Source organism: Ursus americanus, chromosome 9 (assembly GCF_024610735.1).
Source record: "Ursus americanus isolate L20-20 chromosome 9, mUrsAme1.1.p, whole genome shotgun sequence".
In the NCBI taxonomy this organism is placed as follows: Eukaryota; Metazoa; Chordata; class Mammalia; order Carnivora; family Ursidae; genus Ursus; species Ursus americanus.
Window position 1 is genome coordinate 62,868,702 of NC_142135.1, and position 26,943 is coordinate 62,895,644.

At 36.4% G+C, this 26,943-nt stretch overlaps 1 protein-coding gene and 1 non-coding gene across 2 annotated transcripts in view; both read left to right on the plus strand.

Moving 5' to 3' along the window:
- Nucleotides 1–12,209: 12,209 nt before the first annotated feature.
- The window catches only part of PPP1R42 (protein phosphatase 1 regulatory subunit 42), a 45,409-nt gene continuing 30,675 nt past the window's right edge, over nucleotides 12,210–26,943 (plus strand). Inside the window, 6 exon segments of the mRNA XM_045788989.2 lie at nucleotides 12,210–12,580; nucleotides 13,974–14,081; nucleotides 17,717–17,933; nucleotides 20,938–21,104; nucleotides 22,194–22,332; nucleotides 25,677–25,793. Coding sequence (XP_045644945.2) covers nucleotides 17,805–17,933; nucleotides 20,938–21,104; nucleotides 22,194–22,332; nucleotides 25,677–25,793 — 552 coding nt within the window. The 5' untranslated portion in view covers nucleotides 12,210–12,580; nucleotides 13,974–14,081; nucleotides 17,717–17,804.
- On the plus strand, nucleotides 16,940–17,069 carry LOC123786841 (small nucleolar RNA SNORA51). The gene has a single exon (XR_006778063.2). It is a non-coding gene; the product is annotated as a small nucleolar RNA SNORA51 (small nucleolar RNA).

Consider the following 26,943-nt stretch of genomic DNA (forward strand, 5'->3'; position numbering starts at 1 on the left):
TTGTTCTTTCGTTATTGTGTGGGAGCAGTTACATTGTTTTCTAGTATCCTTTAATGTTCTTGAATTTAAGAGAAAGAAATACTTACCGGATCCTTTCTATTTTTTAAAAAGTCTTGCCTATCTAAATCGAAGAATTTCAGCACTTCACCTGCCATACTCATTATCAGAGCCACTTTTCAATTTGCCTATACCTTCTTTTGGTAGTCCACTAGTAAAAATATAATTTAACATAACATTTTTATGTTCTTATGAAATGTTAACCATATCACACCTTAAGTTTGTTCCTGAAAACTAAATAACTTAAGACAGAGCCTAACATAGGTTATCTAGTCATTCAAATATTTACCAAGCACCTTTACTGAATAGGCCAAATTTTACTCTGCAGATATTCTGAACAAGATAGACAACGCCACCGTTCTGTCCTCACAGAACCTACCATGGAGGCTAAAGCTAGGTTAACAAGAACCTATGTGTACTAGTATGAAGGGAGAAATAGTGTGCTGGGAAACTCAATGAAACCTCAATGAAACAATTCATTACCTGAACACTTACACCAGGGAGGAGTTGCCCAGGTAGGCTTCCTGAAAGAAGTGACCTAACATAAAGCTGATATTTGAAAGATAGGACTAGCCAGAAAAACATAATGGGAATGCAAGTTTATAAGCAGAGAGTACAGCAACGTGTAGAAAGCCAGAGGTAGAGAGCAACAACCTGGTACCTTCAAGAACTGTTATTCAGTTAGACCTGAGAATGTCCAATCAGACATGAGAAGTAGCAAAAGACGACTTTATTTTTTTTTTTTTAAGATTTTATTTATTTATTCGACAGAGATAGAGACAGCCAGCGAGAGAGGGAACACAAGCAGAGGGAGTGGAAGAGGAAGAAGCAGGCTCATAGTGGAGGAGCCTGATGTGGGGCTCGATCCCATAACTCCAGGATCATGCCCTGAGCCGAAGGCAGACGCTTAACCGCTGTACCACCCAGGCGCCCCCAAAAGATGACTAATAGATAAGATGAGGGTAGATCCTGCAGAGGCACTTTGGACTTTATCCTAATAGCAACGCAGAGTTAAGAGTTTGTTTTAAAGATTTTTATTTATTTATTTGACAGCAAGAGAGGGAACATAACCAAGGGGAGTGGGAGAGGGAGAAGCAGGCTTCCCACTGAGCAGGGAGCCCGATGCGGAGCTTGATCCCAGGACCCTGAGATCATGACCTGAGCCAAAGGCAGAGGCTCAACCGACTGAGCCAGCCAGGTGCCCCAGAGTTAAGAGTTTTAAACAGCAGAAATGTACCAGATTGATGTTGCTAAGAGCACTGTTAAGAGATCTGGGGTGAGGGCTGGCTGAAAGCAAATGAAATGACTTGTGGAAAATAAAACAGTGAAAAGACAAGACAAATCATGGAAACATCAAATATAAAAATCAGCAGAGGAAGAGGAGACCACAGGACCAGAGAAGAAACTTTTAAGAAGTAATTTACCAGTGATTTGACATGCTGTCAAGACATCAAGGAAAATAAAGCCTAAAAGCTTTCCATTAGATTTAGCAATGAGGTGGTCTTTGGTAAGATGAGGAAGCCCATTAACGTTAGTATCCAAATACATTCGTGGACAGTTGATGATATATTAGTATTTTGGTCTCGTTTTGTAACCATTGAATTTTTTTTTTTTAAGTAACCTCTACACCCAGTGTGGGGCCCAAGCTGATGTCTCTGAGATCAAGAATCCTGCTTTACCAACTGAGCCAGCCAGGAGCCCCTCATTTTGTAACTATTTAAATAAAAGTCACCCCCAATTTCAGATGGTTCAAACTCACCTCCACTTTTTTGCCCTTTTAAAAAAAATGACTGCCCCCAATAAACAGCCAAAATCTATTTACTGCCATAGTCTTTTCAGCAACACCTTTAGGAACACGGACAAGCTTGTTGAGGTTTCATTCACAGACAGGATCAAGTGGTTTAAGTTGTTGACATGAAAGAGTAAGGAGCCATTGGAGTCACCATGAAAACATACTAGCAGTTTTCATTCTAAGACTTAAATATAGTTATCCACATTTGACATTCATTACCTAAACAATTAAGACACCTTGGTGTGATGGAAAATGTCTATAATAACAACAGAATTACTGGGAAAAGAAAGTGTTTCAGTCCTAACTTCACTGGACTGGTTTTGAGAAGTCTCCATGTTTCAGTAATGATGCATTGATTGGAGGTAACACACATATATACATAACAGTTGCTTAAAGAATAAAAATTTGTTGGCTCACCTCACTCCAGAGTCCAGAGTCATACTTGGTTTAGGCTCAGCTGGATTGGCTTCCTGTTACATTTCTCAGCTCTGCCCTCCACATGTTGGCCTAAATCTAAAGCTGTATTCCCCCCAAACTGGCTGTGCACCACACCATCCAGTTAGGGCTAAAGAGCTGTCAGATTAAGGTTCAAACTTCACAGTGGTCTAATGGATTACGAGCCCACCCCCGAGATTATACATAGGGACTGGTTTAGACCAATGAAGGGCCATGCCTCGAGGTAGGAATGGGGTCAATAATCCCCAAAATGCATAACTACTACACACTAAGGTTAAATGGACACTAGAGAAACAATCAGTAATGTCCCCTCTACTCAGTGGTGTAGGCCAGGCAAAAATGACTCAGGAGCATTTGCATTTTGTTGTACATGTACTTGGTTAAGCAAGATCCTTTATGAATATTTTTAAAGTATTAAATTGTATTGTCATGATCACTTTTGGCCTAAATGCTCCCATTTATATTAATGAGCTTTTAGGAAATCAGGGATCAATTGCAGCCATCATTCAGAAACTAAGTTGTGAACTGGGGTTGTCTTTTCCTGCAAAGTATTATCTTAGAGTCTTGAGCTATTCAGGAGCCAAAAAGAGCATTTTCCAAGTAAAGTGTGTTTTTTGTTCAGTTTCAATTTTTTTTTCAGAAATAATTTCTCAAGCTCTTTGGTGATAATATACAGGAAATGTCACTTGTCATCAAAAACTTAATCCCAGTGTCCAAATAAGACTGAAGCCAGAAGCACAGGCTGGAGCAGCGATAAAGAAGTCAGTGCATGTGGAATGGGGATTGGGACCCATTAAGGGTACATACAGAAAGATCTCAGAATCAAGGGTTTTACAAGTTTTCCAGATTGTTTTAGTATCTCAAGGTCTGTTCCAAACAATTCAACAGTACTTTCTATGTATATTATTGAGAATGTATGCATTACTACCATTTTTGGTTACACTGTCCAGTTATGGACTAAGTACTTCATTCTCCAGGTTTTATTTATTGACTAACAATAAAACACCACACAAGTTGTTATTTTGAAATCAGCAGTACTACCAAGAACAAAGAACCAACAGGAAGAGAAACCACTTGTGCTCTGTTTGTTTCTGAATTTGGAAAATAAGCTCCGAGACCAAACATCATGTACTCCACTTGAGAGATCAAGTCTGAAGATTGTTGTCACAAATTAGTATGATTACCTGGTATTCAGGATTTTGAAAAATCACTGCATTGCACAATATAATAATAAACTGCCCAACAGTGCAACCATATTGAAAATAAACACAGACGAGCAAGAACATAAGTAACTATACAATGAATCACAGAAACTGGGAGTTGGAGTGCTGCATAGTGCAGAGGTTCAGAGTTTCCAAAAACCATTCTCTGAGTGATGAGGTACAGATGCGTAAGTCATGCATGCAGAGAGGAGTTCATTTATATTGCTAAGTCTGCACTGTATCCACATGTAGCTGAATAAACTGAACTGAACAGAGACTGCTGAATTTCCAAGGTTTCTTTCCATATTTCTGGATTGTTTTAACTATAAACACCAAAGACATCAGTGAGCAATGTGGGAGCAAGGGATGTTTGGTTTGGTGTTTTTATGTTTTTTGGGGTTTTGGGGTTTTTTTTTTGGAAGACAGGAAACTATACTACACAAAATGACAGCTCCTATTTTTACTCATCCTTACAATATAAAATAAGTAAAAAATGATTATGTTCAAGTTATGAGGTATTTATTTCATTCACTGTTTAATAAGTGATGTATCTATGTAATTGTGTTTGCAAAGTATTCGTTAGAAAATTGAAAATCTAATTGTGTATTCCCTTGTTTTGTCCTGCTTTCAATACAAGTTCCAACAGCAAATAAATTTACCTTCTTGGGGCAAAAATGCTAGTTTAAGGATTTCAACTAACTTCTTCTGAGGTAATCAGTCTGTAAGTTTCTAAAGATTTCTAAACCATTTATCCAAATATTAGTGGAAGAAATAACATCTATCTTCGTAAATACAAAGTTATCCACTTATTTTAGAAAACTAGTAACACAAAGTTCAAGTCAACTATAACCAAACTGGCATATTTAAACTTTTGATCTCAGAAGTCAGAATATTACAAAAATAAAATAAGGAACTCTGTCATTTGGGGTCAAATTTGGGAGGAAATAGCTAAAATCATAGCTTGATAACTAGCACCAATGATTAATTGCTTTTTCAACATGTGGATTATCTTGGTGCCAAAAATTATGGAACAATTGCCTAACAAATTGGAAAGTCCCTGATGTCTGTACTCATATTTTCTTTGGATTATACTAAGCAATTATGCTAAACTTGCTAATGACTGAGTGAAATGGTATTGTGCCTTGGGGCACATTTTGATGAACTACAGTTGTACTTTTCATAACCTAAGAGGCATATGCATAAAGAAGTATATTGTCCAGAATAGAGTTCTGTGACCTTTATGTTAGATTACAGAGAATTGTAAATATCTTTCACATAACTATGAATGTTTATTAATAGTCATTACTTTAAACTATATTTCTGAAAAATTGGTTGGTAAAAGCTCATCTCCAAATAAATGTTTGATTTAAATGGTTCCATTTTTCTTCCTAGAATTTGCTACTTCATACCCCATCCTCATATTCACTTTAATTTATTATTTGTACTATTTGTATTTATTATCTGTACCGTATTTATGATATTAAATAAATCCTTTAAAACCATATGTGTTTAGCTTTAATCTTTCAACTCCTATGTAATCCATCTATCATTTCTTACATGTGTTTCCAGGACACTTGAGGCTATTATCTTAAGATTCTGGGCTTAAATAAAGTAACACAGATAAAGCTAAATAAGAAATTAATTTATGATCTTATATTATGAGGACACAACCATGGTTGAATAATTACAACCATCTGAAGTGTTCTATAGCCTCAGAAAAGTTAACTTGATATATCACTGGTGTGAGAATTAAACATGAACACCACTTTTTAGGGGAGATTATTTTTGAACATTCTAAATAGTCTTAATATTTAAGGTAAAATACTACACCACTTAAAACTGAGGAACTATTAACTATTGAAATGGTAATTTATTTAGACAGACATCAATACTATGAACTTCTAGTTATCCCCAGATCTAAAAATAGGCTATTAACAAGTGCTTTATCTATTTCAGTAAATAGCAAAACTGAAACAAAAGCTGTATTAAATATGAGGATTCGGAGTACAAATAGAAATTATATTTTCTAATTATCAGGCTCTTGCTACCAGATTTCTAAGAGCATCTTTAATAATACTATATTTATCATATTAATATCACATTACAAGAACATTACATTTTTTTAAAGATTTTATTTATTTTAGAAAGAGAGCACTCGCACAAGGGGGGGGAGGGGCAGAGGGAGGGGAGGGAGAGGATCTCAAGCAAACTCCCCACTGAGCTCAGAGGCCAGCCCAAAGGGGTGGGTGGGCTCTATCTCAGCACCGTGAGATCATGACCTGACCTGAAACCAGGAGTCAGAAGCTTAACTGACTGAGCCACCCAGGCGCCCCAGAACATTACATTTCAATCAAGATTTTTAATTTTAGCTTATAATAAAGTGGCAACTATTCTCTCCTTCAAACTCTAAATATAATAACGTTAGCTTTTCCTAATAACAAAGGGAAATTTTACATTCTGCCTTATGGGTTAAATGTTGCTATATGTCAAAATCCAAATTTCTCACTGTGGCTTAAGGGCTGATCTGGTTCCTGTTTTTCTTTCATTCCATTTTCCTCCGTCCTGAATAGGATCCAGCCACAGTGTCCTCTGGGTCCTTATGCTCATCCAGTTCCCTCCCCACCCCACCCGCCCCCCAAGCCCTCAAACTGGCTGCTTCCTTCTCAGGCTCCCAGGCCTGGCTCGTTAGGCTCCTCATTTTTCAAGTCTCAGCTCAAATTCTGCCTCCTCAGAGAGACCTTGCCTTCTCATCTCAAGGAAACACCTCTCCCCTTCCCTCCTTCCTCCCCACTTCTACACCCCAGTTTCACTCTATTTCCTTCACAGACTATACGACAATCTGAAATTATCTTGGTCATTGATTTATTTACTTGTTCACTCTCTGTCTCCGCTTACTAGAATATAAGCTCCATAGGCCCGGGGACTTGGTCTAACTAACTTCTGTATCCCCAGCAGCTTGAACAATGGCACATGAGGTACTTGGTGACTATTTGTTCAATGAAGAAATAAGTGCAATGGACATTTCAATTTGTTTTTAAGAAACATTAACAATATTTGTTTTTAGAATGACAAGATTAAATGTGTTCATTTCTTTGTATGGGAAACTGACTTTTGTTGACTATGCAGTCATTATAAAATGAGTATCTTTTCCCAAACTTCTTAGTAGATTTAAAACAAAAGTGGAAAAAAAGATCTTTTCTCAATGAAGAGTCACTATTGCAGAAATATGGAAAGGGCCACACCCTAGCAAAAAAGCACCATCCATTTTCAAAAACAAGCATGAAGGAGAGGAGCTCTTTTCAAGCTGACTGCCTCCTCCCCCCCCCAAAAGCAGACAGGAGCCAAAAATATATAATAATAATAATAATAATAATAATAATAATAATAATAATAATAATAAACAACTAAATAAGGTATACAGATATACAAGATGTTTTCACTGATTTTAACAAATTATTGTGAAAGACATAAGAATAGAGTATGTTACATTGCTGAGTTTCACTATTAGCCTCAATCATCACCAACTAATTAAACTTTTGCTGAACTTACTATTGGCTTGATCAACTTCAGCGAAGTCTTGGATCTATATTAGAAAACAGAGGTTCCCCACCCCTTATTCAAAAGACAATTTTTTAAAATTCTTAAAACATGGGGTGCCTGAATGGCTCAGTTGATTAAGCCTCTGACTCTTGATCTCAGTTCAGGTCATCTTGGGGTCATGGGATGGAGTCCAAAGTAGGGCTCCTGGCAGGATGGAGGGGAAGTGGGGGGGATGGGTAGGGGTAGGGATCAAGCCCCACATCTGGCTCTGTGCTGGGCATAGAGCTCGCTTGGGATTCTCTCTCTCCCTTCCCCCCCTCACTTGCTCTCTCTTAAAAGAAATAAATAAATAAATAAATAAATAAATAAATAAATAAATAAATAAACAAACAAACAAAATTTTAAGATAAAAATAAAATTCCTAAAACATAAGCAATGAACTGTTCCTGAAACCTAAACTTATTCTAAAATTGTTAAGTCCCTTTCTTACAGATGCTTTCTAAAAAGACTCAAATGACAGTGTTAGACTCTAAAGACAGATGTTTCAGAAATACAGAACATTACTTAAATAAGACCATCAGTGGCTATGTTTACAAAAATACTTTTCAGAAAACATTTTAACATAAGAGAGATTATCTGTATGATATGTGACTTCATTTTCAGCTTAGATCCCTCAATGTACAGTCACGTCTCATACATCTTATATTTATTACAATTTGACCCTCTAGTGGAGGATGAAAGTGAACCACTTTAGAACAGATATTTTATATGTTAAACATATACTAGAACTTTAAAAATAGAACTTGAGAAAAAGTCTTTGTGTATTAAAATTAATAGAAGTTAGAAAATATCATAGAACTTAAAGTTCTTTCACATCCACTATTAGGTAGTGACGGGGCAATGGAGAGACAGCTGGCTTTGAAAGTAGTTTCTGAGATTAAGTGGACTTAATATCATGACTGATTGTGTGAGTACTACTAGTATGTGAGGGAATATTGGAAATGGCTCCCGGGCTCTATTTTTTGTTTTTTGTTTTAATGATTTTATTTATTTATTTGACAGAGAGAGAAAGACAGCCAGCAAGAGAGGGAACACAAGCAGGGGGAGTGGGAGGGGAAGAAGCAGGCTCCCATCGGAGGAGCCTGATGCGGGGCTCGATCCCAGAACGCTGGGATCATGCCCTGAGCCGAAGGCAGACGCCCAACGACTGAGCCACCCAGGTGCCCCGCAGGCTCTATTTTGGGTAGTATGGTGGATTGTGAGCTGGAGTGACTTTCAAGCTTAAACAATAGGTCTCAGTTCCTCATTGGCTGTTGGCTAGGTAGAAACTGGAGGAGGCTGATCAGATTTAAACAGAATGGAATTGGGTTCATTTCTGACAATTTCAGTTTTAGTTGTCTGTAAGACATTCATCTCCAGGTGAAATGAATGTGTAGCAGCCACTTGAATGCATAGGTCTGGAAATTAGGAGAAATACCTTGGATTGTTTTATATATACCCTATGTAAAAATCATTTACATTTATAGAATACATTATATAATAAATGACAGAATAAGTTACTAAAAGAAATCAGTTACTAAGTTTTTTTAAAATTATTTATAATTGGTGCCCATATTATATGCATCATGGTACTAGAGGCCATGAAGCTCTCAATTCAATGATCATCCCCAGGTTACAGAAATCAGGAATGGTATCTTGAATAGAAACTGCCACATCCATGAACAAAGGGTTTCCTTTGTACTGATTCTACAACTGCAACTTCTATAAATGGATACTTGTTAAGAAAGCTTTCATTCTAGCTAACCTAAAACTTCCTATAGTCGCTTTATTTTCTCTGAGCTTCCTCTCCAAATATCTTATGAAAATGGGAATAATGTCCCAAATTTCTAAGCAGATCTTCCCTCCTTAAGGGAATTTTCCATTGCTCCCTGTATTATTTATTGCTGCATTAACAAATTACCCAAAAACTTAGTGGCTTAAAACAATACACATTTATTATTTCACAGATTTCATGGGTCAGGAATTTGGGTCCTCTCCTTCAAGTTCTCTCACAAGGCTGCAATCAAGGTATTGGCCAGGGATGAGGTTTCATCTAAAAGCCCAACTAGGGCAGGACTGACTTCCAAACTTAAACAATAGGTCTCAGTTCCTCATTGGCTGTTGGCTAGAGGTCATCTTCAGTTCCTTGCCATGTGGGGCTCTCCTAAATGATAGTTTGTACTCCATGAAAGAGTACCAGCCAAAAATGCAATAGAGAGAGCCTGCTAGCAAGACAAAAGTCACAATCTTTTGTGACCTAATTGCAGAAATGACATTTCATCAACTTTGCTTTGTTTTACTGGTTAGAAACAGTCACTAAGTCCAGTCCACACTCAAGGAGAAGGATCACACAAGGGCATGAATACCAGAACATAAGATCATTGACTCCATCTTAGAAGTCTGCCTATCATACTCACTAATATTTGGTCAAGACTGAAAAAAAAAGGGGGGGGTTAACTCCAATAACTGCTAATTTTTCTGTATAAAGTTATATGAGGACATACATGTCTAGGCCCTTTAATTTGTTGGTTTCTTAATGAGAGTAACTAGTCACTCAAATGTTTGCTTAGGGCTTCACACAGGGCTATATAATATGTACTCTAGAAGGTCAGGAAATATATACTAATTGATAAAGATAGAACAATATATGAAACAAAATGTGTGTTTCTGTTTAAAGTTACTTGGAAACTCTAGTGGAGATTTTTTTAAATGTGCTTTGTAGCACTATTCTTCCAAGAGTGCCTTTTAAAATGGCTCTCAAGACCTCACAATAATTTTTTTTTACAATACAAATTTACCAACATCTGTCAAAGTATAAATCTTAGAGTACTTTACACTGAACTTACAAATGTGTCACTGAAGACAAGTATTTCTTGTAGTCTGCCAAATTTCTGCCACATTGAAAAATACACAAATGACTATTTAACACTGTGTGCCACTACACAGGAATTATATTTTACATCTTAATGAGAAAATACTTTCCCTTAAGCTTAACTTGTTGCATTAAAAAAAAACTAATTAGTAATTTGGCGATTTTTCAAAAGATTAATTAATTAAATACCACCAATCACAAAGAGATTTCCAATTCCATGAATATCAGAATCCAAAATGAACTTTCAGAATAATAATCTTATCATTTTTTAAAACCCTGATTACTAAAAAAAAAAAGAAAGAAACAGTCATAATCCTACCATCAAGAAATAACCATTATTACATATTTTGGTATAGAGGTATAGATCTTTACAGATCTACAACTAAATCTTTACATGCATAGATGTAGATATATATCCTTTTAGACATTTAAATGTGTATATAATTTTACCACAAATAAGATCATACTTTTTTATGATACATGAAAATGTTACAAAACAATGAGTAACAGAGCAACTGATTTTCAGTGAAGTATTGCTAAACATGTTTCCAGCAAAGTAATCTTAGCAGCAATTGCGTTTAAGTGAGTGCTACACAGAACATGGAACAGCCCTGCTTACATTGTTAAAGCTGTTCCCAAATGAATGACCTACAAAACAAGTAAAAAGGTTATCTGATTTGTGCGCTAGTATTTTAGTCATATTATTTTAATCATTCTTTTACTTTCTTGCATCCTTCCATAGCTTTTTATTCTTTAGGTACCCCTCCTCCTCAAACTCTTTACCTAGTATCTGAATCTAACTTATTAGTTTCTGAATCACTGAATTATTATTTGTTCTCAGAACAAATCTCACCTCTGATGACTCTGCCTCTGACATGTTAACCAGCTTTGCTTTCCTCTTCCATCCAAACTAGTTGGCATAGTTATTGACTTCCTACTTAACATGTATAAACCAAACTCATCCACTTCCCCTCAAATTACTTGCCACCTCTCCTCTTTCTCTAGTATCATTTCTTTATCCTAGCTAACACCCAGGAATTATCTTCAACTTCTTCCTCCCTTTTTATCCTATCAATCTCTATTAAACTGTGTTTCAAGATGCCTCCTAAACTTGTTCATTCCTTGCCACACCCTTTGCCTTCAACTTAATCCAGGCCAAAATTCCCCTCACAACTGGATTTTAGCAAATGTTCTGAATGGAGTAAGGATTCATTTGTTTGTATCCCCCTATGTTTCCTTCTAGCCTACTCTTACTGTTAATAGTCAGTGAGGTATAAGGAAAGGGGACTTGAGCCTGAAATCAGGCGCCCAAGGGTAAATTCCCTCTCTGCCACCTCAGATGTGACCTTCGCACATTTCTTTCCTTCCTCTAGGCCTGGAAGTTTCCTTATTTGCAAAATGGCAAGTTGGACTGTCACATGGGCTCTAAGTTCCCTTGCAACTCTAAAAGTCTTCTATTCTGATGTTTCTTTGTTCAAGGAACAGCAGTGACACCTTTCCACTGTTGCCCACACCCACCCTCACCTTCTCCCCTCCCCCCTTTTCCACTAAGATCACAAATGTTATTGTTTTCCAGCTTTCACTGTCCCTTACATCCAGATTGTTCAATTCAACATATCCCTAATGAGCCCCAGTCTTCCTATTGTAAATGTCAGTTCCTTACTCTATTGTTCTCCTTCATTTATAAATTATTCATTTTACAAACATTTATGGAGTGACCGCTAATGTACAAGGCACTCTTCTAGGTCCGGAGAATAGAGAAGTTAAGGCATAATCCTTGCCCTCAAAGAATTTACCATCTTATTGCAGACAATGGGTTAGTAACAAATACATAGTAATGTATTAAGTACTATGCTAAAGAATTTAATGCATCCTAATTGCTTTGGGTGCAGAAAAGAACAACACTTACAAGACTGAGTACATAGGAAACCTTCAGAAAGGATGTTTTAATTCCAAGCTGGGTCCTTGAAACTCAAAAGGGAAAATAAGAATTAAGGAAATAAGGTGTGTCCTATTGCTACCTTGAGGAGCGATGAGGAGCGGGGAAATTTCTTTTAAAACAGGGCACATTGGGCCAAGTGTCAGATTGGAATACTGGAGAACGGAAAGCCAGAAGCAAGCAGTGAAGCTTATCATTAGGAACAATTAGAATGTTACCCTATGGACTTTGGGTTTTACCCGAGGAAAGGGTGGAGTATGGGTTGTACTTTGGTTCAGACAATTTCCTGGTCTGTTACTGGGAAAAGGTGGTTATCGGGCGCTGAAACATTCAAAGCTGACAGAAGGATAATCCGGTAGGGGGAAATCGTGTCCTGCCAAACACTGTTTTAGCAACTGTTTGATTCACTAAACCGCTAATATGACCGATGCCTCACGACCTCACCAAGCTAACTGGCTCCACTCAAACCCCGTCTAATGGCCATCAACCTCCCGCCTTCGCGTCACAGTGACCCGCGCCAGGCCACAGCTGAGGGCGCTTCCGGAGACATCGCGAGATTTCCCGGAAACTGTGGCCCTGGCAAGAGCGTCCGGTCACCTGGCAACAGCACCTGGGCTTCTGAGGAACCCGGCGCCAAAGAAATTTACAAACTTGACTTCCAGGCTCGGCTCATCCCGCAAGTGGTGAGGTGCCTTCAGGGAAGAAACGTGGGGACTGAGGAAACCTAGAGCCACGTTTCTCAAACTTGCCTGCCAGTAAGACTTTCTTGGGTCACTGGTTAAAATGAAAATCCCTAAGCCTTATCTCTAGACATCTAGAATTTCCAGAAAATCAGTCTGGAAGTTTTTACAAATAGCTAGAATCGGGCAAGGCTGGGAAACAGCTCCAGAGGAGGGAGACACGGGTGGAGGGGTGGTCGCCGAGCTGAGGGAGCGGGATCTGTGAGCACGGATCTGTGAGCACGGAGTTCGAAAAGGAAAGCCTGAGAGCCGGACCGGTGATTTAGAGCTTTGGGAAGCCAGTGAGCCTGGGGCTCGCTAAGAGAAATATACAAACTAAATTTGGAAACATCCACTGCCTGTAGCCTGTGGGAGCCCCGAGAGATAAATTAAGGCAAAGGGTCCACTAAAATGGATTCCCAGAGCCTGTAAAGCAGCTCTAAACTGTCCCCCACTGGCAATCCAAAGAAAGAGAGCTATCCTAGGCAAGAGGAATCCCGAAATAACAAGTATCTAGTAGTGAAAAATTATGAGAAAGCTGTTTCTCAAACTTTGGAAATAATGAACCTCTTTTTAAAGAAAAGCAAGGACACCCTACAGGTGTTGACATAATTATTTTTATTATAATGTTCTAAAATGTGTCCAAACCCAAACTAGGTTCAATTTAAATACCCGAAGCTTATAGTACCTCTAAAACAAACTACAATACCAATAAAGTTTAAATTAATATTACATTAACAAGATGAATGGTGGTGTTTTGATAAAACTAATTCCCCTCTTGTGGATTCGACTGCTACAGTACAGGTTCTTTTGCGTGAAGTCTCTATTATTGTGTGTTATGGGTTGATTCCATTATCTCCCTTTCCATATTCAAGCCCCTGGAAAGTTTTCCTATAGCTCGTTGATGAGGTCCATTGGCCTTGATTTAATTAATACTTCATTTATATACCACATTTGCCCCTTTGCTTTTCTAATTATCTGAGAGAATTAAATTTGTTTCTATACAAACACCAGTTTGTGTACTGGAACCTAGAGACAAAATCCATTTATAGCATGGTCATTCATGAGGATTCAGATGATCCAAAATTTGTCTGTTTAAGCCCAGTTTAGAAAATAGAGTCTGAAGCAAAGACTCATATGATAGCACTTTTTTGGGGGGATTGTAATCTCAGGGAAGCAGGAGAGAAGGAAAAAAGGAATGAGAGCGATATGGAAAGAGAATAAATATAGCCCAGTATATAACCCAGAGGACCAGAGCTGCTGTCAGGGGTGAGACCTTTTGAAATTACTGTGTCTCCTAAAAGTCCACAGGGGAAAGAAGGGAGAATAAATAATTTGTGGTTCCTGTCTTCCACAGGTAAAAATTATCCCCATAGGACATCACCCCCTTCATAGCACAGGGTTGCTCGTGCATGGCCACCTGTACAGCAGTTTCCTGATTCAGCTGTAAGAAAGAAATCCTGGGGTAAATAATCACTTTAAGATATGCATTTTCACCACAGTTATCAGTGTAAAAATGATATTTGAAATTTCCAGAAAAAGTTCTAAAATTTTAAAATAGTAATCATATTTTTAAAATATTTTAAATATTTCAAATATATTTTTAAATATTGCATTTGTACACACTAGCTCCATAGAATGTAATTCCTAAAAGAATGTCACTTGCAGTGTCAACAAAGATATATGATCCCTAAAAATGACCAAAAAAATTATGCATGGCCTTAATTACAAGAAAATTATAAAACTATTGAAAATCATGAAAGAAGCACTCCTAAAATAGAAAGGCATACCACAGTGATGGAAAAGAAGACTCAATATAAGAGACGTGTTAGTACTTCACAAACTGTTTATAAATTCAATGCAATTCCTAACAAAATCCTGACAGGATTTTTCATGGAACGTGATAAATCGATTTTAAAATGTATATGAAAGATTTAAGGAGGAGAGGATTCTGGGACTACAGCAGATTAGGAAGCATCTGTTTCCCCACCTACACAACAACTGCATTGACAGAATCTGTCTGGTGTAAATATTTTAGAACCTGGAGTCTACTGAAGGTTTACAGCTTCCAGGGGAAGACTTAGCTATTAAGCCTCAATAAATTTCGGTCAATTTCAGCTCTACAGCAGCTATTCATCCCCTACACCCCACCCCGTAGCAGGAAGCTACGCAGGGGTTTCTGGAGTATCTTACACACAGCTTGCAGTAGCCAAAATAGGCAAAAAGCATACTAGCCACCAAACATCAAGGATCTGTCCTCTGACCACTGATTGCTGCTTCTGATCACAGGAATGCAGACAAAATGTGCAAAGCAAAACCTAAATATGTCTACAAGAAAAAGAAAAAAAGGTCTTTCTCTTAAAATGTAGATAGGGAATGAGTTACTAAATAAGCCACAAAAAGCATAAAACACAAGCAAAAAAAAAATGATACACCTGACCACATTAAAAATATATAGCTTCTGGTTTTTTAGAAGATGCCGTTAAACACAAACTGGGAGGAAAAAAAAAAGGAGAAAAGACAAACTATAATCGGGGAATAGATATTTGCTATATATATAATCGATGATATATTGGTATCTGATAAAAATATAGTGTATCTAAAAATTACTTATAAAAACACAACCCATAAGGAAAAATGGGCAAAATATAAGAAACCACAATTAACAGAAAAGGAACAACACGTGGCGATAAACAGGAAAAGACCCTCAATCTCTAGTAATTATAAAACACAAATTAAAACACAAGGAGGAGATGAGACTACTGATCTGGCTGTTTTCAAATCCCTTTTTTGTTTTATTTTTACATACAAAAAGATCTGAGGAAAAACAGAAATAATGAAATATCACTTCACACCCACCAGATTGGCAAAAAGCCATTATCAAGTGCTGACACTGGCATAGATTGCATTGTAAAGCAATCGGAACTCTCTTAACTGCACTGGTAAAACTCCTTCGGAGAAAAATTTGGCCATTAATAGTGGAGTTAAAAATGTGCAACCCAGAAATAGCCACTCCCAGTTTTAAACCCTAAAAAAACTCTTGCACATGTGCTAAAAATGACATGTATATAAGAATCATAAAAGCAACACTGCAAAAGAAGAAAAAAAAACACCCAAAGATCTATCATCATCAGAAATAAATTCCTTACAATCGAATGTTATACAGCAATACAAATATTCTAGAGCTATACATATCAACTCTGATGATTCTCACAAATGAAACATTAAGCAAAAAAGAAAGCTGGAATCAGAATAGTACGATTTATGACTGTAAAAATATATTTTAAAAAGTTACTATATGTTGTTTAGCTAAACATACATCTATAGTAAAAGTATAAAGGCATGAATCTAACTCTAAACTCTAAAAATAAGAGACATCTAACCCTAAACACTAAAAGGAACAGGGAGAAAGGTATAGAAGGGTTCTAAATGTATTTATAATGTTTTCTATTTTAAGGTGGCCTGTAGGTCCATGACTGTGGTGTTACTCTTTACACTTTCATCATGAAATATTTTTAAGGCAATATTAAGAAAAGGGTTTTTTTACTTAATTAGAAACTTTGTTCAGAATATTATTGTCATGTTTGAAATTTGATCTGTAAACAATAATCTTAAATTTTTGTTATAAAATGAATTCATGCAAATTTCAAAAATCTACAAAGATTTAATAATTTTATTCTATAGATTACATTTTGCATTCTGAAGTATATAAGGATACAGTCCATATCTTCAAATATTGTATTGTGGGCATTTATATAATATAGCCTGGGTAGCTATATGTCAATGTATGAGAATGCAAATTGGAATCCATCCTCTACTAAATTCATTTTTCCTCCAAAGTATTGATTTCATGTCCAGAATATGATGCAAATTGAGGGGTTTTGTTGGTTAAATTCCAGATACATGAGAATAATAATGCTTAATTTTAAACTATACTTTAAAAAATACAGTAAATTTTACAAAACTGGGATATTTATCACTTGAATAGCTATACTTCCTGGATGATTGGAAAAAATGGGTTACTTTAAACTTATGGACCACATATGGATCTCTTACATAAAGCAATATTTTATTAATTAATTTTATTAATAGTATGTTCCCCTTATTTAATAGCCCTAATGTATTCCAGGTGAAACAGTGAAGTAAATAGTATTCAGCTTCTCTGTGAACAAAACAATAAAATAATGTGATAGCAAGCATTCGCTGACCTATGTACCAGGCACCATGCAGAATATTCTATACATGATTATCTTATGTAATCTTCACAATATCTCTTGGAAGTAGGTGCCATTATTCTAATTGTATAAGAAACAGAGGTAACATAGCCCCCTGGTGCTTACCACAGGCTGTGTTCTTACATGGACTGTACAGAAAGAGGAAGCAGAGTAAACCCACCAAAAACATCTCAGCCCAGGCCCATTGCCTGGTCTGTACTGTGAGTGGGGGGACACGGGGGAAAAATACAAACCGATATACCGTGCCCAAGATTGCCTGACCAGGGGGCAGTGGAGCCAAAATCTGAACCCAGGCAGTCTGGACTGAAAAATACTGTCTTATGTTGCCTCTTTGTGGATTACAGTTGTAGTAACATAACAAAATTTCAAGGCCAGCTCCATTTTCAAGTGTTTTGCACTATTGTCCTATGTACAAACTCAAGGTTTTTACACGATGTGTTCTGTTTTGAGGGTTTAGAAAATATGATCGCCATGGGTACTATGGAAAAAGGAGCCAGATGACTACTGCCTTGAGTAGTTTGAGACAAATCTCTGGGCCTTCGTTTCTTCACATGAGAACATGAGATGATATTTCTTGAGAGGAAAAAAATCCTTTAAAAGATGCCCACAGTAACAACTCAGTACTAGGGAGAGGAAAAGATTTAAAAGTAGAAGTGAATGAGCACTGTATATTTAATTAATTTTGGTGTTTTAAATCTTTTTATAAAAAGAATTAAGTCTATAAGCTTAGAAAATACCTAAGTGCCTTTAAAAATGTCTCTGAAGTAGCTTATCAAATAGTTTTATATAAGAAAATTTAAAAGTCAAAATAATTTTTTCTAAATTACCATGTATATAATACTCCTTTTCTTTCTTTCATTTTTAGAAAGTTGGGCATAAAACAATGCCTTGACCTGCTTTTGACATGGTATCAGAGCCGAGCTACTGCTGAGAGTTTGATTTATAGAGAAATCATGGTTCGACTAACCTTGGATCTAATTGCCAAAAATAGCAAACTTAAACCCCGAAAAGAAGAAACCACTTCACAATATCTGAAGAAAATAACTCATATAAATTTTTCAGACAAAAATATAGATGCAATAGTAAGAATTCTGAAATTATTTCCTATTTTTACATAATTAATAAAGTTTAAAAATTGATATCAGAAAATACATTCTTATTAACTATACTTTGATCATACTTATTAACTGTATTTTGATTAGTAAATTGTATTTTCATTTTAATTTCCTGCTTTTGATGTTAAAATTATTAAACTAAGGCTCTATAAAATATACCATCATGATTGTTAAATATACGTGCTAAATATATATGTCCCTCTGAAATATTCTATAATGTAGCAAACTAGATATGAAAGTGTATGTTGGAAAATAATTTCGAAGATAATACTTTTGTATAATTCCAGATCCTTGGAATATGAGTTTTTTTTAATAAGACAGCAAGAATTAACTATGCAAATGCCATATTTCAAAACTTTTAACAGTGAAATCTTTTTCACTCATAATTTAACTGGTTATATAAATGGAGGTTATACTATAATTTATCAGACAAGATTATGTTTGCTTGGATACACTCTTGACACTATATGTTCACTGTGTTAAGCTAATTCTTGGCTTTAATTTGGGAAACTTTAAAAGGAGCAATAACCCTTTTAGGCCATTTGTATTGGTGTCTGCTGTCTACAATAAAATGTTAAAGACTATAGATAAGAGAAATTTCCTCAGAAATTTAAGGTACATGAGGGCAGGGATGATGTCTATTTCACATCCCTCTAAATCCCCCACCCAACACAGTGCCTAACCCATATTAAGTGCTTAGTAAATGTTTATCAAAATGAATGAAAAAAATACCAAAGCCTCAGGCACAACTGTCAATTAACTTTTTTTGCCGAGACTCTACTAAGTTCCTATTCTGTATTTCTTTCCACTTTCTTTTTTTTTTTAATTCTATTTTATTTTATTTGTCAGAAAGAGAGCACGAGCGAAAGCGCACAATCAGGGGGAGCAGCTGACAGAGGGAGAAGCAGGCTTCCTGCTGAACAAGGATGTGTGGGACTCAATCCCAGGATCATGATCTGAGCCAAAGGCAGACACTTAACCGACTAAGTCACCTAGGCGTCCCTTCTTTCCATTTTCTTAGTGATTCTTCTCCCCATGAATCCAATTGCCCAGAAAACTCTCTATCTCATTATAGCATGACAGACTTGCCTTCTGCAGAGAGCCTGTTTTGTTCCCTCACAATCAGTGCTCCTTTGGTTTAGATGATCTTTTTTAGGAGGAAAGCAAACTAGTTACAGTTAACCCTAGAACAATACAGGGGTTAGGGACACCAACACCCCCACACTCCCCAACACCCTACCACCCAACACAACTGAAAATCCTTGTATAACTTTTGAGTCCCAAAAACTTAACAACTTAATGGTCTATTGTTTACCAGAAGTCTTGATAACATAAAGTCAATTAACACATATTCTGTATATATATTATATACTGTATTCTTACAATAAAGTAAGCTAGAGAAAAGAAAATGTTATTAAGAAAATCATAAGGAAGATAAAATACATTACAGTATTGTACAATATTTATCAAAAAATAATCCCTGTATAAGTGGACCCATGTAGTTCAAATCCATGTTGTTCAAGGGCCAACTATAATTCAGTTGGGCACCTGGGTGGCTGGGTGGCTCATTTGGTTAAGTGTCCCACTCTTGATTTCAGCTCAGGTCGTGATCTCAGGGTCCTGAGATTGGGCCCCATGTTAGGCTTTGCACTGGGCATGGAGCCTGCTTGGGATTCTCTCTGTCCTTCCCCCCACCCTATCGCACGCAGGTGCACCAGTGCTCGCTATCTCACCAAAAAAAAAAAAAAAAAAAAAAAAAAATCACACTAAGATAAGAATACCTGGTAAACTTAAAATACCCAAGATGTGTTTATATTTTTAAAATATTGTTAATAAAACCTGACACTTTTCAGATTCAATTTTTTTTAAAAATAATCTCTATGCCCAATGTGGAGCTTGAATTTACAACCCCAAGACCAAAAGTTTCAGGCTCCACAACTGAGCCAGCCAGGTAACCCCAAGCTGGGGTACTCTGAGCATCACTTCACTTCACCTCTTGCTGAATTACTCTAGGTTGACTCTACCACTGCATAAGAAATGGCAGACTTTAAAAAATACCTTTAATTATTTTCTTATCTCAAAAGTAACTAGCATGCATTTCTATGAAATACACATAAAAAGAAACTGACGTAATCCCATCATGCAGAGAAAACCACTATTAACGTGTAGGTGATGTCCTTCCAGTCTTTTTTCTAGGCATGTATTCATATAATTTTATGATAGTGGTTCATATTGAATGTACTATTTTCATTCTGAGATCTACAAAATATTACTAAAGAAACTAAAGGATATCTAATGGCTAAACAGTATTCCCTTCAAAAGCATTATCATAGTTTATTAATCTACTGCTCTTGACTATCTATATGACTTCTCATTTTCAGTATCACAAACTAGTTTACGTCTAATCCTACAGAAAGATTAAGACCTGATTTATAGGAGTGTCTGGGTGGCTCAGTTGGTTAAGTGTCTGCCTTCGGCTCAGGTCATGATCTTAGGGTCCTGGGACTGAGCCCCGCTTTGGGCTCCCCTCTCAGAGGGAGTCTACTTCTCCCTCTGCCTCTACCCCTACTCCCCCACCTCCGCTCATCATGCTCTCTCTCTTGCTCTCTCTTGCTCTCACTCTTTCTCTCTCAAATAAATAAAATCTTGGGGAAAAAAACCTGATTTATAATGCTGAAGCAATAATTTGTTAAATGCTTCAACCTAATTGCTTCCGAGGAAACTGCTTGCCCTAGGAAAATCTTTCTTAACAAATACAATTTTATTGATATAGTTACAGAATACTAAAGCCTAGGACTAATTTTACAATCATTCTAGACTTGTTTTGACTATGCTAAGAACAGAGAAATATTGTTCTTTTATATTAAACTTAAGGAAATTTGCAGAATGATTAAGTGAAAAACTTTCTTAAAAACAAACTTCTAAATTTTCAGGAGAAATTAAGTATGACCTGTTTTTGTTTTCCTTTTAGGAAGACCTCTCTCCTTGCAAAAATCTTAGTGTTTTATATTTGTATGATAACCGTATTAGTCGAATGACTAACTTGAATTATGCTACAAATCTGACCCACTTATACCTACAGAACAACTGTATTTCATATATAGAGAACCTCAGGTCACTAAAGAAACTGGAAAAATTGTAAGTGCTTTTATTTTTAAGGAATGTAATCGTTTGTCATCATTACAGTAATATTTTTGCATGCAGGCCTCTCCACTACCTGCAGTTTTGTGGAACAGGCCTCAATTTTTATTCTCTTGTAGTATTATTAGTATAAAATAAACTGTTACACATGTAATACTTGGCAATATGTTTCATTGGGCCTGATAAAGTTTTGTTTTGCAGGAGGGTGAGTTGTCTTAACCACTTATAAGTATACCTAAATCATCCTTAAAGACTCAACTGGTGAAAAAAGTTTCCATGGAAACCTGATGAGCTTTCCTTTCAGAATCACGCATCTCAAGGGGGCAGGGTCATAGAGTTGATACTGTTGATTTAGGTTTGATTGTAAAAAGGCATTTACTGCCTATAATGATTTTAATTCAACAACGAAGATTGGAGGAATTATCAGTGCTTCTCAAAAAGTGGGCCAAGAACCTCAGAACGCGAAGAGAGTGGTGTAGAAAAATGCTAATTAAAAATGCAGTTTGCTGGGTTCTGACCTAGATAGCCAAACAAGAATCTCTAGTGTTAGGCCCCCAAATTTTCCATTTTTAAACCTAATACCCAGGGGGTGCCTAAGTGGCTCAGTTGGTTAAGTGTCTGCCTTCAGCTCAGGTCATGATCTCAGGGTCCTGGGATGGAGCCCTGTGTTGGTCTCCCTCCTCAGCAGGGAGTTTGTCTCTTCCTCTCCTCACACCTCCATGCTCTCTCCACTCTGTCTCTCAAATAAATAAATAAAATCTTCAAAAAAAAAAAAACAAAAACAAAAAAACCAAACCCTGCTATCCAGATGATTCTTCACCCTAACATATAAAAGGAGTACCAGTAGATCATTTAATAAGGACTATTCCAATTCTCTCACTTTAAAAAAAAATAAACTTATTTCTTAGACTAAATAAAGTGTCAGAATCATATAAATAAACCTTTCACTGATTCATTACTAAGAATATTCCACATATTTCCAATTACGTAATTTTCACTCAGCTTAGTGATTGTTAATGTTTTTATCATGTTTACAGACTATGATGTTTTCAGAATGTATATTTAAAATTGTTTTATATTTTGCAGGTATCTGGGAGGCAATTATATTGCTGTCATAGAAGGTTTGGAAGGATTAGAAGGACTAAGAGAGCTTCATGTGGAGAGTCAGAGGCTTCCTCTTGGAGAAAAGCTTCTGTTTGATCCAAGAACTCTTCATTCTATGGCAGTAAGGCCACATTTGAGTATTCTGACAAAGAATTTAGTTATTAACAGTTATAATGGAAAAGAAAGGTAGCAAAGGTATATTTGGATATTTGGACATTATATATACTCTGTATGTTTATATAGCCAATGGAGAATTTTTTAATTTAAATTCAATTAGCCATTAGATGTGGTGTTCAATAATTTATCAGTTGCATATAACACCCAGTGCTCATCACATCACGTACCTCTTTAATGCCCATAACCCAATTACCCCACATCCCCACTCTCCTTCCCTCCAGCAACCCTTGGTTTGTTTCCTATAATTAAGAGTCTCTCGTGGTTTTTCTGCTTCTCTGATGACTTCCCATTCAGTTTTCCCTCCCTTCCTCTATGATCCTCTGCACTGTTTCTTATACTCCACATATGAGTGAAACCATGTGATAATTGTCTTTCTCTGACTGACTTATTTCACTCAGCAATAATGCCCTCCAGTTCCATCCACGTTGATGTAAATGGAAGTATTTATCCTTTCCGATGGCTGAGTAATATTCCATTGTATATATATCACATCTTTATCCATTCATCTGTCATTAGACATCTGGGCTCTTTTCACAGTTTGGCTATTGTGGACATTGCTGCTATGAGCATTGGGGTCACTACATTTGTTATCTTTGGGGTAAATCCCTAGTAGTGCAATTGTTGGGTAGTAGGGTAGCTCTATTTTTAACTTCTTGAGGAAACTCCATACTATTTTCCAGAGTGGCTGCACCAGCTTGCGTGCCCACCAACAGCGTAAAAGGGTTCCCCTTTCTCTGCATCCTCATCAACATTTGTTGTTTCCTGACTTGTTAATTTTAGCCATTCTGACTGGTGTGAGGTGGTATCTCAATGTGGTTTGGATTTGTTATTTCCCTAATGCCGAGTGATGTTGAGCACTTTTTTCATGTTTCTGTTGGCTATTTGTATGTCTTCTTTGGAGAAATGTCTTTTCAGGTCTTCTGCCCATTTCTTGATTGGATTATTTGGGGTTTGGGTGTTGAATTTGGGAAGTTCTTCATAGATCTTGGATATTAGCCCTTTATCTGACAAGACATTTGCAAATACCTTCTCCCATTCTGCAGGTTGCCTTTTAGTTTTGTTGACTCTTTTCTTTGCTGTGCAAAAGCTTCTTATCCTGATGAAGTCCCAATAGTTTATTTTTGCTTTTGTTTCCCTTGCCTTTGAGACGTGTCTAGCAAGAAGTTGCTGCAGCCAAAGTCACACAGATTGCTGCCTGTGTTCCCCTTTAGGATCTTGATGGATTCTTGTCTCACATTTAGGTCTTTCATCCATTTTGAGTCTATTCTTGTGTATGGTGTAAGAAAATCGTCCAGTTCATTCTTCTACATGTGGCTGTCCAATTTTCCCAGCACCATTTATTGAAAAGACTGTCCTTTTTCCATTGGATATTCTTTCCTGCTTTGTTGAAGATTAGTTGACCATAGAGCTGAGGGTCCATTTCTGGGTTCTCTGTTCTGTTCCATTGATCTATGTGTCTGTTTTTGTGCCAGTACCCATTACCATCTTGATGATTCAGCTTTGTAATACAGCTTGAAGTCCAGGATTGGGATACCACCAGCTTTGGTTTTCTTTTTCAACATTCCACTGGCTATTCAGGGTCTTTTCTGGTTCCAATCAGCTGAGAATTTATTTGAGGATTAAAACTAACTTTTCTCACATAATTTCTTAGAGACTCAGCAGCTATAAAGTGGGAATAATAATGCCTGCCTCTACGGTACTAAAAGGATCAAAAGGATTGTGGAAAGGTTATGTAAATTATTAAGTTCTAATCCAGATGTCAGTTCATTCATAATTTCAGCTTTGGTGATTATCATGATTCAAAATTTAAAATATTAGGAAAAAGCCTAAGGAAAGAGTCATGCACAATTATTTGGCAAATTTTAAACAACCTAGAGAATCGTGATGATGATAATTGTTTTATCGCTGGATTCTAATTTGATTGTATGTTGCACTACATACAGCTCTGCCTCATCAGAAGCAGGTAGATCTGGGAGCACCAGATTTGATGCTCCAGCTGTGACCTGACACCCAGATACATTGTGAAGGTGTTACAATTAGTTGAGAACCCAGAGGGCGCAATGGAGGATTTTGCTAATTTTCAAAATGGGATTTGTTAGGATCCGCTACCTTCAATTCTGGGGCAAGAGATGTAAAGGGAACATGGTTGTATGTTTATAGATTTCATTGGCTTTATTTTAGAGGCCCCAGAAACAGAGGGCAATTAGAAGGAACATGATTGTGTGTTTACAGATTTCATTGGCTTTATTTTAGAAGGCCCAGAAACAGAAGGCAATAGAAGGTTTGTGAACCAAATTTATAAAAACTGAAAAATAGTCCTTTAAATTGGAAAAGAAAGAAGTGATCTGATTTCTGTCCTACCCGCTCCCTATCCTCCCCATAGAATCAGCTCACCTCAACTGACCCAAATAAATTGATCCCTCTATGGCGATGGTCAGTTTTATTACAAACATCAGTACAAGCATTTTTGCTTGCTGAATTTTTGCAAAGATCCAAACAGATTCCAAAATTCTAAATATAAGGCATAATTTTTTAAGTTGCATTTAAATTCTTAAAAAGTATCAAGAAGTATTTTCTCTAAAGGTTGGCTATATGGATGCCTTGGTGGGTAGACTCAATCTTGGTAGAGATTATTAGGCCATAGATTTTAAGATGGCTTTGGTTTAGTGTTGCTCTGTTGTGTATTTATGTCCTCACTCACAGCTGATGTTCATACTGCTTGTTAATTAGCTAAATATTATTTTAAGCGCCTTCTGAACATATGGATTGTCAAGAGAAAACTATAGAGAGAGATAAAGATAAAAATTAAACCAGATAACCTTTTAGTCACTTTTCCTATTTAGAAAAACAGACAAAAACTATTTTTTTCTATGTAAGTACAAATCATAGTGGCATTTAACACAAAATGATAATTTGCTTAAACTGAAATAAGCATTTTTCTACAGTGTTATCATTTGTTCGTTGGGGCATCTTTTTTCTTTCTTTGCTTCTTGATTCCTGGCTTCTTTTTTCTATAAATTTCTTTTATATTCTAGAAGAGGAAAATCAGACTTATGAAGGAACTTTAGACAAAAATAATAAGTCATATCACAATTACTAAAGACCTTAAATTAATGTCTGAAAAAATTTGGCATAAAAACAGAATCTCCATGGCTTTTAATTTTCTTGCCTGAAGAGCAAAACAGCCTGAACTGATAAATCTTAAATTTTTCACAGATTAAGATTTCTGGTTCCTATATACAGCATTTAATTAGACTATTTACTAATGCTAATTTATTTTTCTTACAGAAATCCCTCTCTATATTGAATATCAGCAATAATAATATTGATGACATAAGAGACCTAGAAATACTGGAGAATCTTAATCAGCTCATAGCAGTTGACAACCAACTTCTGCATGTGAAGGTAGTATAAAGAAAAATTAATTTTAAAGTATTTATATGAAATTGTGATTAAAAATACTTATTTTTCTAAAAATCTATAAAATTTATTACTTTAAAAACTATTCTGGATTAACTCTAAAACTAGCATATGAATCTCTACTTCTTACTGTATTTATTTGCATAAATCTGCCCTCTTACTTGGTTTTCTCTTCCATACCCCAATGTCTTCACCCCTCACCAACAGTAAGAGGATTTTCTGAGAAGGAAATATATGCTTTTTCTCTCTGTATTATTTTTCCATCAAATGTTTCCCTCTAAAGACTAGATTTCTTACCACTTAACTCTGATCTCCCAATGAATGAATTTCTAATAACTGTGATTAGACCTGAACTCTCTCCTGGCTGCTCCTCCTTGGGCAAGTATATGGATCTTGAACTTATTCTAATTTGCACTAGCTATATTCATGGCATGTTATGTCATACCATACCATATTCATTCAATTATTTATTCATTCAAATATGTACTGAACACCTACATGTCTGTCAGACACTGTACTAATCTGTGTAGATCAGAGGAAGGAAGGATGCAGTCCTGTGGCTCAAAAAACCCATAGTCAACAGCTAACAGGACTACAATGTGATTCTGTTTTCATAAGTATTGTGGTAGCACTAACTCAGCCTGGGGCTAGGGAAGGCTTCCTGGAAATAGTCATCTGTAAGCTGAGCCACTGCCATGACCTCATAGTTTCTGGTATGGCAATGGGGTGGGCTGTAGTATAATTTCTTTACCTGGAGCCACAGGAGCAACGAAGGGCTTCTTTCCCCCATAAACAAAGCTCTTGTTTTCAAAACTACTTCCAGACAGCTATCCACTGACTTTAAAAAATGTTTCCCCTGACTTGTTTCCAAATTCAGATCTATTACCTAGCTAGTCCCATAACTACTGTAAGCAGTAGATAATTATGAAAATATTACATGTATTATACTACAAATGAACTGCCCAAAATGCCCAAATGCTACTGAACAATCAGGATGGATGTTTAAAATAAAAAGACTAATAAGGAAGCATGACTCAATTAATTGTTGCAACTTACAACATGAAGGATGTAAAAAGTTCGTGGGATAAATTCTGCATTTAAAAAGATTTTAAGTTTTAGACTGCTCTTCTAGATT